At 46.7% G+C, this 13137-nt stretch overlaps 1 protein-coding gene across 1 annotated transcript in view; it reads left to right on the plus strand.

Annotated features, from left to right (window-relative positions):
• The window catches only part of CHKA (choline kinase alpha), a 36994-nt gene extending 23919 nt beyond the window's left edge, over window positions 1-13075 (plus strand). The window contains exon 12 of the mRNA XM_084207711.1: window positions 12943-13075. Coding sequence (XP_084063837.1) covers window positions 12943-12948 — 6 coding nt within the window. The 3' untranslated portion in view covers window positions 12949-13075. The remainder of the gene's footprint in view (window positions 1-12942) is intronic.
• The last annotated feature ends 62 nt before the right edge of the window (window positions 13076-13137 follow it).

Below are 13137 nucleotides of genomic sequence, written 5' to 3' on the forward strand. Positions count from 1 at the left end.
AGGTATTTCTGGACTGAATTGCATACAATCAATTAGTAAATTAAACATCTTTGATAGTGATGATGCTACTAAATAGAATAACAGTATTTTTGGAGTTGCTGTTCTCCATAGAATTGATTAGGGAAAGAGTTTATTTCCAGCTCTTCCTCAGGGTACGCACTTAGCAAGGAGAAACTGGAAGAAAGCAACAGCAGCTTTTGGTCTCTGTGACTGGGCCTTTTCACCAAATGCAAAGGTACTTGGCATAGTGGGAAGAAGCTGAGATTTAACAGTATTTTGATCTCTTATGTTAGAGAACTGCTGTGTTTTCACTGCTAGGCTTTGTCACTTAAGGGTCAGAAGTTACTTTGGAAAACCCCTGTTCCCCAGCACTGAACATACTTCTAGGAAAATTTCACTGAGATTGTTTGGGTGTTTTTCTTCACAGCAGCTTGGAGGAGTGATAAGTGTTCTGAAAAACACGGAAATGTGCAAATCAACTCTATTTCACTGAAAATTTGCTACTATCAATAAGAATTTCTACTTTTTTCCTGCATATTGATTTGGCTGAGGTTGCACTGCAGCTTAAATGGAATCAGCTGGGTTTCACTCCTCCAGGTGTATGTAATTATTTCTCCTCAGTGATTATGGCTGTGGAAGCCCCTCAGAGGCACTGGGGCTTGCAGCCATGTTGTTCAGAAACCTTGTGTGTCCTGCAATTTTATTAGACATTTTGATGGGAAGGCAGGAACCTGGCTTAATTCTGCAAGAGTCTCTAGGACTTGGAACTGAAGAATGAATCCTCTGATTTGCAATAGAAAATGAGAAAGCTAATTCATTCCCAGAATAAAGAAAGGTGACTGTCCTTAGCCCAAGTGCCAGCACCTCAGTTTTATGTATTCTGCTTTCCAGCTGCAGTGCTGTGAGTTCCTGAGGTTCAGCTGTGTTCCTGATGAGTGAAGCTGTGTTAAGTCACACTGAATCTGCTGGTGTCTCAAGACACCAGCCTTGTCTTGTCTGCAGACTACATCAGCCAATCATCACAGCTTTTCCAGGCTGGTAAAATCCCAAGTCCAGCAGTCTCTGCTGCTGTTTCTCCACCCCCGTTCAGTTATCCCACTTGATACAGCCAGCAGCTGCTGGGCAGCACAGCCTTGCATTCTTTCAGTGGCCTACAGAAAAGCAGGTAGGGGAAGGATCACTGTTTTCTGGGCCTTGCCCGGACAATAAGGCTTTTGAGACTTCAAATCCTCCCCTGAAAGATCCTTGAGGCACCCTTGGGCGAGTGCCCTAACCAGGCAGGGAGGATTGTCCCTGATGCCAGCCTGGGTCTATGTGAAGCAGCAAATGGAGCACTTCTGTGGAGATGGATAAATGGCCATAATGGCTCTGGACTGAAATAAAATACAGCATACTCTTACAGGCTCCTGGCAAGAAGCAAAAAGGAGCTTCTGTACTTGGTACCCAGGCAACAAAGCTGATCACTAAAAAACAGGCTACTTGTTTTTTCCTAATGCAAGATTCACTTTCTATGGCTTTCATTTTCAAAGTATGCAGAGCTCCTATTACCTCAGCATTAAGTGCTATTGTATTATAATGCACAATCAAGGCTATGTGTGTGTGTGTGTGTATACACATGACTTCTTACCAGTCTCATTAAATAGGGATTAGCTAATGAAGTCTGAATGCAGTCCAGTCTGCCTTGCATGAATACACTGGGTCCTGCCTTTGGAGAAAACATCCTGAGCAGAAGCCGATTGAGATATGGTACAGGCACTGGAGTGCTTGTCTGAGGAATGGTGCTAGAAAAGGCAGGAGAGCAAGCAGAGGTGAGGGGGTTTGTTACAGGTCACAGGCATGCTCTGGCAGAGCCAGGAACAGCACACAGTACTTGAATTCCAGCCCAGCATGCCGGACTAAATATCTTCGCAGAAAGCCTTATAGATGCTGCTTCTGCTGCCAGTCCTAGGGAATGTTACTTTTATTTATTGTTTCCTTCTTATGAAAATAAAATATGCCTCAGGAATCAGCCATCCTTCCTAATTTTCAGAGCTGAAACAATTCTGAAGGTCCTTTAAAGCCAGGGCTGGCAACTGCTGTCTAAAGAGCTCTGACATTCTGTGAGGGCATCCATAAGAAGCTCCCAGCTCCTGCCAAGTGAGAAATAAAGCAGAACCAAAAGGCTTCAACTCTTGAACAGAGTTGAAGCATTACCAGCTGCCTGTGACCTGCCTCAAGATAGAGATCTCTTCCCCAGCAGGACACTCAGCCTTTGGTTGGGCAGAGGAAAAGCACTGCCTGCAATCATCTCAAACATTTCCTGACCTCTGCTCTGGTGTTTGCCATCTGGAAACTCTCAGAGCTTCCTCTGCATGTGCTTTTTTTCCCCCTGCTGCTGCACTTCCTCCTACAGCCTGTGCTGCTACGCTGTGTTTGTCTAGATATGAGTATTGAAGACAAAAGGTATTGCAGTTTCTGTGTTAAAAACCCAAATCTTCCATGCTGAATAACCCCTCCAAGCCTGTGTCCCTTGTTTCTTGCTGCATCTTACTGAAGAATAATACACTGGAAAGCAGCAGAGACTGTGGCCCTAGTAACCCATTGCAAATGTACATAAAGAGAACAAGGAATGGAAAGGAGGAAAGAAGCCTGCTGTAATTACCCAGCACAAAGAACACTAAATAATACAATCATTTCCTCAGGAAGAGATTATAGAGGATTGTGTGTAATGTCTCAGGTCTGAAGGGTTTAAAAATTCACCTTCGAATGAAAGTCTAATTAGGAGGCTACAGCTGCAAAGACAAATGGTTATTTCACAAATCCCTCATTAGAGTTGTTTGGAAAAATACTAGTTTGTCTTTAGAAATAAGATGAATCATTTTTCCGTTCTTTAATCATAATTCATTTACATTGAATTATGTTTTGGATGAAGGCTCAAGACAAACTTCAGATTTTTAAATTCTCTGAGGTCTTTTCACTTCAGTCTGAAAGCATGAGCAATCCAAAGTAAAATGGAAGTTTATCCTAATGTCTTCATTTATTTTCCTTTCTGACCTCTGCCAACTAGTTTTGATTTTTTCTATATTTTTGCTCAGTTTAATTAGAAATATGCAGACTTTTGTAAAATATTTCTATTAAAAGTATTTGTATACCTACAAAAGTACTGAGTAACTGACAGATAGTGATGCTTTCTAAGGAGCAAGTGGGTCTCATGGTTATGATCCCTTCTACTGTTCAATTCAATCAAGAGAAGACAAAATAAGAACTAGTAAGTCATACTTAAGCAGAAGTTTCCATGGCTGAATGCTCCAGCTGTGTTATATGCGAAACCACACTTTGTGTCACAATTTGTGTTCTCACTTCCCAAGATAGTAAAGACAAAAGAGGAAGGGATGGAAAAGAAAGGCAAAACTGGAGAGGTGGTAAATAGCAGTTTTAAAATGCCCTTGTTGCACAAGTCCCCGGTTTTCACTGGGCATCCTCAGGGCCTTGCTCTGCCAAGGCCCCTGCAGGGCACCGTGAGTTGGTGCTCTGCACCAGAGCAAGATGGCAACACAGAAGCATGGATCTTGCAGGGGCTTCCCAATCCAGCTCATGCTGCTTCTGCGTTTGCCTGGCTGGCTCACAGACTCTCATGCTGTGAGCCTGGCACTATGCCAAGAGCTGCCAACAGAAAAAAATGGCTTCAAATGAAACTGGGATGTTGGAGTGGGGATGTCCAGCAAAGGTTCTCCAGGCAGGAATGTCCTGAGGAAGGGAGTGCCAGCACCCTCACTGTCTTCAGACACCCAAACTAGGCCTCTGGCTTTCACTTGCTGCTCAATACAAGAATGCAGCATCCAGAGCACTAACAAAACTGCAATCTCCCACTGAAATATTTATGTATTGCAAAGAGTTTCCATCTCAGATGTCAAACTTCCTGGTAATGTTTCACTTTTATGTTCACCTGTGGGAGAGACCCAGGCTTTCAGAATTCAGCTGTAAATTCTCTGGATACAGCTTTTTCAGTTGGACTCTTCCAGTATGGGTTTGCATCAGACACATTTTAGCACTCCCACCCTTGGCATAACAAGCAAGTTCACACTACCTTGAGAACCTTATGTTCTTCTGTCAAGTCTTGGACTCCTCATGTCAAGTCTAAGTAATCACTGAACAGTGCAGTGGACTAGAAATCTTGGCAGGGATCTGACCAAATCTGTAAGTTAATTACTTTCTGTTCTCACAGAGTATTCTGCTCCAGGACTAACCTTACCTCCAGTACTTGTGTGTCACGGGTTGCTTCAGTGGTAGTGCAAGGCTGGCATTGTGCATCTACTGAACAAGTTTTGTTTTGGAAAGCTGCTGGTATTGCATCACTGCATGGGCTCTGGCAAAAGTGGATGCTCTGTGAGTACAAGCTTGGTGACCTCTGAAAAATGTAATGGGATTATGTGTTTGGCTCAAGAAACACATAAAATTGCAAAGGCGCTGGGCAGGAGATGCAGGAAATGGGGCTTTAAAGCTCATCTCCACTGGGTCAAACCAGAGATGATCCTGTGGATCTTGGTATGCTGCCAGCTGAAGCAGCAGTAGGTGTCAATTCCTAAAGAAGCTACTTTAAAAGCTCTTAGTGGTGCTCACCAGAACCCGACCTGAGTGAGCAGGCTTCAGGGTCTAGTGGAGCTCAGTGGAGCTTCCTACTTGGTTTATTCTCTTCTTATAGAGGGAGTGCAGTGGGTCAACAGCTTGTTTACACATTTTTGACCCAGAAATTGCAACATAACTTTGCCTTTCCTGACTCTGACTCTTCCCCAGGGAAAGCTTTAGTCATAAGCTTCTCCTAGTATTCCCAGTGGCTTTCAGGTCACTGGGAGTGAACTCATTGGTCTTGCTTGCATCCTCCCTGAAGAAGGAGGGGTTCCCTGAAAAAAGCAGGACCAGGCAGTTGATGTACAGGCCAACTGCTCTTTGTGTAGGATTTCTAATCCTACAGAAGGATAACACAGAAGATGAGGATGTCACTCAGAAAGGGAAAGGTTATTTTAATAGTGCTTTCTTCTCAAGCCCTAGCTATATTAGATTTCTTGGCTTAATTGTTACCTGCCACCAATACAGAGCAGAAGACTGGTCACTGCCGTTGTCACCAATGCATCCATATTTTTATTACATCAAGATTTCTGTGAACAGTGCAAGCACTGATGAGTTACTGAAAAGCTGTTCAGCCCTGTTTCTAGGAAAAAGTTGTTTGGATGCTGCCTTAAGGTATAGGGAGAGGACTGCACAAGCTCTCTAAGTGTATGATAAAATGGAACATTTTTGGCCCAATAACTTGAATCTGTTCTTCCTTCAGCTTCTGTGTGCCTGGCGATGGCTGCAGACTTTGCTTTTTCTTTTTCCATGCCAGTTTCCCCCTCCTGTTGCTGGAAACCCTGGGAACCTTCAGTTGATGGCACCAGTTTGTTTACAAAGCAAGTCCTGTGTACACACATACATTAAAAGAAACCAACCCTCACTTTCCAGGCCATTCAGTACCTGGATGTCCTTTTCAGCAACTGATTTTGGCTTCGGTATTTGAAAGCAAAAACTCTGTTTGTGGAGCTAGCCTGACCGACTGGACTCAGAGTGTTTGTGGAGCAGCTGATAAAGACGCTGGGCTGACAAAGGGAGGAGATCAACCCTTGGGGCAGCTTCCTTCCAAGGCAAACCACCAGCTCTCAGTGACTCCCCTGTCCTCAGCCTTAAGAAAATCAAAGCAAACTCTGCCTTCCAAGGTCACAGCTTAGGTTTCACTTGTTTCACACAGTGCAGCTTCCCTGCACTCACACAAGGCTATTGGGATATCTGACTACATAACAAAAACAAACAAACGCCAAAACACCACCCCTCTCCCCCAACAAATTAGCTTGGGGATGCCTTGATTAAAAACTTTTTGAGTTTTTGTGAGCCTAGTTGCTCCTTTTGGGGTTGACCTGAAGTCTCCCTCCTGCATGCTAGAGGGCAGATCTGAAAACCACTGAACTTGAGAACAGCTCAGCAATGTCTGGATGCTCTTGATTAAAATGGGATGATAGGAGGAATCCAGGGGAGAGACCTCTTTTTAAGCTGTTAAGAGACCAAACTAAAGGCCTCCTGGGATGTATATCGGAGTTCAGTCCTGTGCTTGCTGCAGTGACTGGGGGGAACATCTTCAGTCGATGTAAGCAATAATACAGCATGGGCTGTGAGTGGTCCCTGCTCAGTGCCCTCCCAGGCACTGGAGCTGGGATGTTTCCTGATGGCCCTTAATGAGATCTCCATCTAAAGCCCTGCTCTCGAAGCTGCAGGGAAATTGTGCAGTTCATGGTTAATGATTAAGATGTTCTCCTGGGAGCCGTGACTCTGCTTGGAGGCACTGGTTTGTTCATTAACACACGTTTAAAAACAGATGTCAAAGACATTCCCCAGAAGGCACATATTTAGTGTGGTTTTGACCCAAAAACACAAGTCTCTATTTCTCTTAGGGAAGGAATAGTTTCCCTTCCAGTGAGTGAGAATAGTAAGTTTTCAGACTGCACGCTGAGGGTATTTTCTCAAATTCCCACAATGCATCACTTAGGAAAATGGCTCAGTACAACACAGAGCTATGAAAGAGATGAGAATGGTGAGAGGGATATGTCCAAAATGTCATACCTGAACCCTTCTGAGTCCCCATGCAGAAAGCCTTTAAAAAAAGGCACAAAGGTACCATTTCCCTATTAAACAACCTGGAGACTTTGATGATAGGGGCTAATCTTAAGTAAACAAAGAGAAACTATTGCACAAATGGGGCAACAAACAATCTGGGGCACCAACACCATAGTTATTTCTAAAAATTTCTATTTCTAAACCCTGTGTGTACACAGGGCACGACGCAGTCTGTACCACCCAAATTCATTTCAGGACTCTTCTTATTTATAGCTTTCAGTCCTCATTGAAATGTGAGCATTTCCAACTGCCAATCTTGCTTTACTAAAATTAAAAAAAAAACCTGTTCAATTGCTGCCCTTGAAAATAAGGGTGCAAGAAACATTTGCAGGTTTCTTCTGAGTTATAGTAAGGAAAATTCAACATACAGTCAGATGTGCAAACATGCCACTCTGGTGAGGCTTGAGTTTTCCAGGAGGTACTCAAATTTCATCAGAAATTAGATGCCCTTATGATCGGATCTTTAACTGCTGGGGCACCAAAAAATGCTCAATAGATTTAATTTTTTCTCTCACCTTTGCCCAGCTGTCTTTGGATGGCAAACCTTCCTTGTAGGAGCCAAGGTGGCTCCAGAAGAGGGCAACAGAAGGGTTTGTTGCCAAAGCTCTTTGGGCCATGGTCTGAGTGAACCGGTGTTTTTATCTCTCTTCAAAGAACAACAGTGAAGTCAGTGCTTGGCTGGATCCCCGGCACATGAAGAAGCCCTCTCCCTGCAGGCTCATTTGGCTCACCATAGCATTTCCTCCTTTTGCTTACATTGCTTCTTCCTTTCCCCACCTCAGCCCCTACATGTGCCTTTTTTCTAGTGTAGTTCTTCCTGCCGCTTGTTATCCCCACCGGGACCACAGCAAGATATTGCTTGAGCCAGAAGCTGAATGGTGCATGCATCCCATTCAGAAATTCCTTCCCTTTGCCCAGAGGATTTGCACTTGTTGTCCGAGCTCCACCGTGCTCACTGCAGCCAGGCAGTGCCAGCAGGGCTGTCTGGAGGTGTGGGTGCTGGGCTTCCCCTGCCTCAGCAGGAAGAGGAAGCTGTGGGAGCGAGTGTGAGGGGGCAGAAAGCCAAGCTCAGCTCACTGGGGATGCTTGCAGTGGGGCACCTGTGGCTCCTCAGCAAAGAAAACCTGAGCCTCGGCTCTCCTCAGCTCTGACACGGGCAGGTGTGCAGGGAGACAGTGCTACAGACTAAGCAACGTGGGCCAAACATACTGCCCTTGATCCCTGTGCCAAATCCCAGAGACATAAGGAACTCAGACTTCTGTTTCTCCAACCTGTTATTCCCCCTGCCACTTTCCCAACCTCCTGGGTTTTTTTTAAACCCTCATTTTAACCCAGGATTGGAAATGTTATGCTACTACCAGGTAGCACCTTTCATCTTCTCATTTCTGCCCCAGCCAAAGGGTGATTGGATAAAATGGTTTCCTAGCAGGGTCTTTGGTGAGAAATGGTTTGTAGGGAGATCAGCTGCACTCCCACACGGAGTAAAGCTTCCGCCTGCAACTAATGAGTGATACCGGAGCTCCACAGGTTTAAATTCTCTTCCTTCTTTATAACAAGATTTCTAGGTGAGTTCAATCAATGTACCCTTATCTCTAGCATGAAATAATACTCACCTCCCAGCTAGTTTGTTGTAAAAGGTAAATCAGTCATGAAGCCTCTTAGCTTCAGTGATGAGAGCCTTGGAAAAGGAGATAAGTGCTGTGTGGGGAAGCAGATGCTTATCTAGAGCCAAGCAGACCTTGGAGGCTGCCGGGGTCAGGCTGCTGCTGTGTTCTCCAGAGGAACCGATTGCTCCTCCTTTGAAAGGTTGTTGTCTTGGTGATGCTGCCGTAGGCCTTGCAAGAGCTGACACAGTGACACAGACATGACACCTGGTCCCCTGCCAGCTCCCTGCAGTTTTTTTAAACACATATTTGCATTCTGTTTCAGTAGGGTAAATACAGGGGGAAGGAGGCACAAATTCTGACTGCTGGCTGTCGGTACAACTCCCTGCTTTGCTTGCCTGAGTGGGGCCATGGGCTGCCACCACCTGATGAGACTGAGTGAGGACCATATGGCAGTGGTGTGACATCACATGAAGAAGCAGACACAGAGCTGTCCCAAGCACACACTACTTCTGTACTTCTGCAAGCACAGAAAGAATCTTAAAACACACAGAGAAGTTCCCAGAGGGATCATATCCCCATGCAGAATGTGTGAGTGGTGTATGGGGGGGACACAGCTGCACGGGGGCAGGCACAGCTCGGGGTGCTTCCTGACTCCCTGTTTTTGACCTCTCATTGCATGTGATGGTTTACTCTTGTCTGGGACTGCAGTTTGAATGGGAGAGGTTACCCAGCATCAGGCCCTGTGTGTCAAAGGGAAAATTTGGCATTTCTGGAGGAGCAGGGTGCTGTATTCACAGGAAATACCTCTGAAGGAATATTAGTGCAGCTGAGAACAGCTGTCAGGGACAGCAGCTCCTGTCCAAGGTCATCAGAACACTCCTGATGAAGGATTGTTCTTATCAGGACTGCTTTGGCTAGGTCAGATTAAAAACAATCACATGCTTGTTATTTCCAGAGAAGATGCATCGCTGGTTTTCCCAGCAGCAGCCACTAGCACGCAGGGATGGTGGGGGAAGGCTGGGGACAAGCAAGTGGGCTGTTCCACCTCACCAGCAAACACCACTGTACCATCACTGTCATCATACTCATCCAGGAGGGTTAGAATCCTCCTGGACTGGATTTTTCAAGTCAACAGCAAGGAAGAAACAGCATCCAGATCTGCTTTGGTCCTCAGCAGGTTTCATCAGCTCCTGAAGATGCCCACCCATGCCAGGGAGGGTGGCTGAGGGTACACAGGCAGGCAAGCAGGGCAAGTCTCAGCACTTTCGACTCCTTCCCATGACAGCCCATCAGAACCTGGCACTTTGAAAGATCCCCACTCCCCAATCCAGCAGCTGCCACTGTCCCCAAGGACAGCTGTACAGGCCAGAAGGAGGGGACCCCAGCAGGGGACAGGGCAGGGAGCTGCCAGCCTGGCTGCTGCAGGCAGGGGAGGGAGGACTCACATTTGGCAGAGATTTTGGGTGGCTTTTGTTTACCCAAAGGGCCCATGTGGGGCATGAGAAGCACAATCAAGAATGACTTTAGGGTCATGGTGGGAGGGCTGCCAAAGGCCCAGCGGTATGGAGAGCATGGGAATAGTGGGGGAGATGCCTGGGATCGATGCACGGCTCATGATCTGGGCAGCTGCCTTTTGTCTCTTCCTTTCAGCTGAGCAGACATGTCTGGAGAGCAGGACTTGCACTGCACAATGACTGGGCTGGCAGGGACGGGGAGAGCCAGGGCTCCACTCCCTCCCTTGCCATGGAAAGCAGGTGCTTAGAGAGAAGGAGGGAGGGAAGGGTGGATATGGGAGGTTTGCCAGGCACCAAAGCAGCTGGGAGATCCTGGGGAGGAGACATGTGGCACGTGTGGGCAGATTAACAAGTTGAGCCGATCAAAGGCTGCTCAATCCTGCATCCATGTGCCTGGGCTGGCTGCCAGCACCTCTGAAATGATTTTTCCTGGCCAGCATCTAAAGGAAGGTGCCATTAAATGTGGCAAATCCATAATAATTTTGTTTCTACCAGCCAAGCCTTGTCTGAAGGCTCTCCTGGCTGGGACCAAGTCTCGGATGCCAGAGCTCTCAAAGTGTTCGGTGACACCTCCTGGCTACCTTCAGAGTTCCCTGCATGGCAGCATAGCACGGGACACTGTGGCTTAGGAGACTTGTAACTAAATGCTGAACTGGTTTGACCCCAAAATTTGTCTCAAGAGACGAATCTCACACTTACTATAGTCTGAAGAGATCTCACGTGAGTGTAGAATAAAAAGGATCTAAGAACTTTGGTGGTCGGGTGTGCTTGAACTGGACGTGTTGCTTCAAGTCCAGTTACATGGTATTTTGCCATGGCTACACAAACATTAAATAAAGAAGGTCTCTTCAAGACTTCTGTTTTTAACAAAAAAGCAAAGTGTGTGACACTTTTGTCCCTCAAGCAACTACAGGAACTCAAGGTGAGAAATTCCCCTCCTTCAGCCCCGCCCCCCCCCCAGCCATTTTTAGGGAAGAGCTTATCTTAATTGCAATGCAAGAAGTCTGTGAAGAGAAACCCTAGTGATGCTGGGTGCTTCTGCTGGCCCCAGGCTGAACTTGCACTGGGCCCTTGGAGCTGGATCCTGGCTCCAGAAAAGCAGCTGTGCATTGAGCTCATGCAAATCTGCTGGTAACTGCACGAGAGCCTGGCACTACAAATCCAAGCTTGGAGAAGGAAGCACAAGCCCTGGAAAACACAAGGAATAATCCAAGGTAAAAAAGGCCTCTTGCTCCCTTCCCCAGACCAAAGGGAAAAGCCTTCACATCTCTATTCTGTGCTGCTTTCAAACAGCTTCCACCCCCTGTGTGTTTCCTGGGACTCTTCAGTGCATCACCAATACTTTTTTTTGCTAATTCAGTAGGCTTTCTGCTTTATAATCCCAAGAACATCATTGCCTGTAGTTACTACAGGTAGGCAGGAGAAGATATGTAAAGACTCTAGCCTGCAGCTCACTGTCAGAGCTATCCCAGGAACCCGCAAACCAGTCGAACACAACCAGGACAGGCAATTGTACAGGAATGAACCTCCAATTCACATTAATAGCTCCAAACCTAAAATTGCCAGAGGCTAATTATAGAAGCTTTGAGACTTTGAGAAGTAAAATTATCTTAATAGTTTAACTGTATAAACACACTGACTCATTATATTGAGGGTGGAATAACAGTCTCCTGAGGAGAGTTTTCACCTGTGAGCCAGAAGCTGGCTTCTTCTCCACACCTTTGCCTTGAGATAGGGAAATCTGCATCAGGAAGAAAGGAAAGTTATGGATCTGTAGTAGTACTTTGCTCCAGTGATATTTTCCTGGTAAGTTTTACAGAGCTATTCGCCCAACTGTCTGTACTTCTGCCCGAATTTAAATATTTTTTATTACATAATAATATATATTTATATAGAAACACCATGTATTTAGTTATAAGCCTCTTTTCTCTTCCTCAACTCAGCATCCGCTGGCTGAATCTGGAATCATACCTGTTGTCCATTCATGCTCATATGAAGGCAGCACAGCACCAGACCCAGTGAACTTCAAGTGAAATCAAATATATTGTGTTTGGGAGATAAAAATCGTCCACTGTAGAACACCTGAGCAAGTGTTTGTCTTGGAGTGATTCATGATGATGATCTAGTCCATGACCGGCCGCTTTGTGTCCCAAATGGCTGTCGTACCTTTAAGGTGTGTGGCCGGGGGAGGGGATGGCCTTGAGCTCTTTGGCGGCTTTTTCTAATCCTCACTCCCCAAAAACGAAGTGCGGTGCAGTCTGCTTTTGCTTGGCTAGCTTGGTTTTGTTAGCCCAGGCAAGAAGCTTTCCCTTCCCTGGCCCTGGAGAAGCTGCAGCAGCAATCCTTCGGCCGTCTCTGAGGCGAACCGCGCACCCCGCTAGCCCGAGGCCAGAGACACGGCACCTGCGGCACAGGGGCCGCTCCCCTCCGGCCCCACACCTCGGGAAGCCGAGCCGGGGAGAGAAAGGAAACCAAGAGGCTCCAGCCCAGCTCCTTCCTCTGCCGTGGAGAGGAGGTCGACGCCAGAGAGTCAGCAGGTTTTCATCTGTCGCCCGAACTGCTGCGTGAAGCTCCTGTTTGTTGGGCGTTTTCTCCCTGAGGGGGACGCCGGCGCCATCTTGTGCCGCGGGTCACATCGTGAGCCGGTGTTTTCCCTCGCATTTTGGGGTTTTGGTCCGGTGTGTGGGCGGGGGATGAGATCTGACAGTTCTAGCATTTATTTACTTTCTTTTTTCCCTTGCCTTCTGGACATTCTGATTGTTAATAAACTGTTGGGTTGGGTTTGTCCCCTCCACTTTCAGCCATTAATTTCCTGTTGGTGGAAAGGGATTGTTGGAACCTTTTAGAGAGACGACTCATTCGAGAATGCCTTCTCCTAAACTTGTCTCTAAACTCAGACAGTGGTACATCCTCAAAGAGGCCAGAGAAAGCCTCTGCCCCGAGTGGCAGTCAGGGTGACAGGCATCAGAGCGCTGCTGCTGCATGTGGACAGCTTTGGAGATTGGAGCCTAGAAGTGCTGAAATGGTCATGGATGAAAGGAGTAAGACCCCAAAGATAACCAAATTACATTTGGCCTCTGCAGGAAGGGGTGGACAGAGGATGACAAAAAGAGTTCTTACTTTCTGTTTTCTCCTTGCAGCTTTAAAATCCTGTTTACCTGGAGAGCTTCCACCACCCAGGAGCAAACCTCCTGCAAGCAGCCCTGAGCCGTCACCCACTGCCATGGCCCTGCCTGGCCTTTGCACCTTGGAGAGCTGGACACTGGGAACACCTCGGCTCAACTGCAGAGAGCTGGACACCGGACTCTGGGGACACCCCATCCCAGCTCACACAC

This window comes from Fringilla coelebs, assembly GCF_963513975.1.
Source record: "Fringilla coelebs genome assembly, chromosome: 6".
Lineage (NCBI taxonomy): Eukaryota > Metazoa > Chordata > Aves > Passeriformes > Fringillidae > Fringilla > Fringilla coelebs.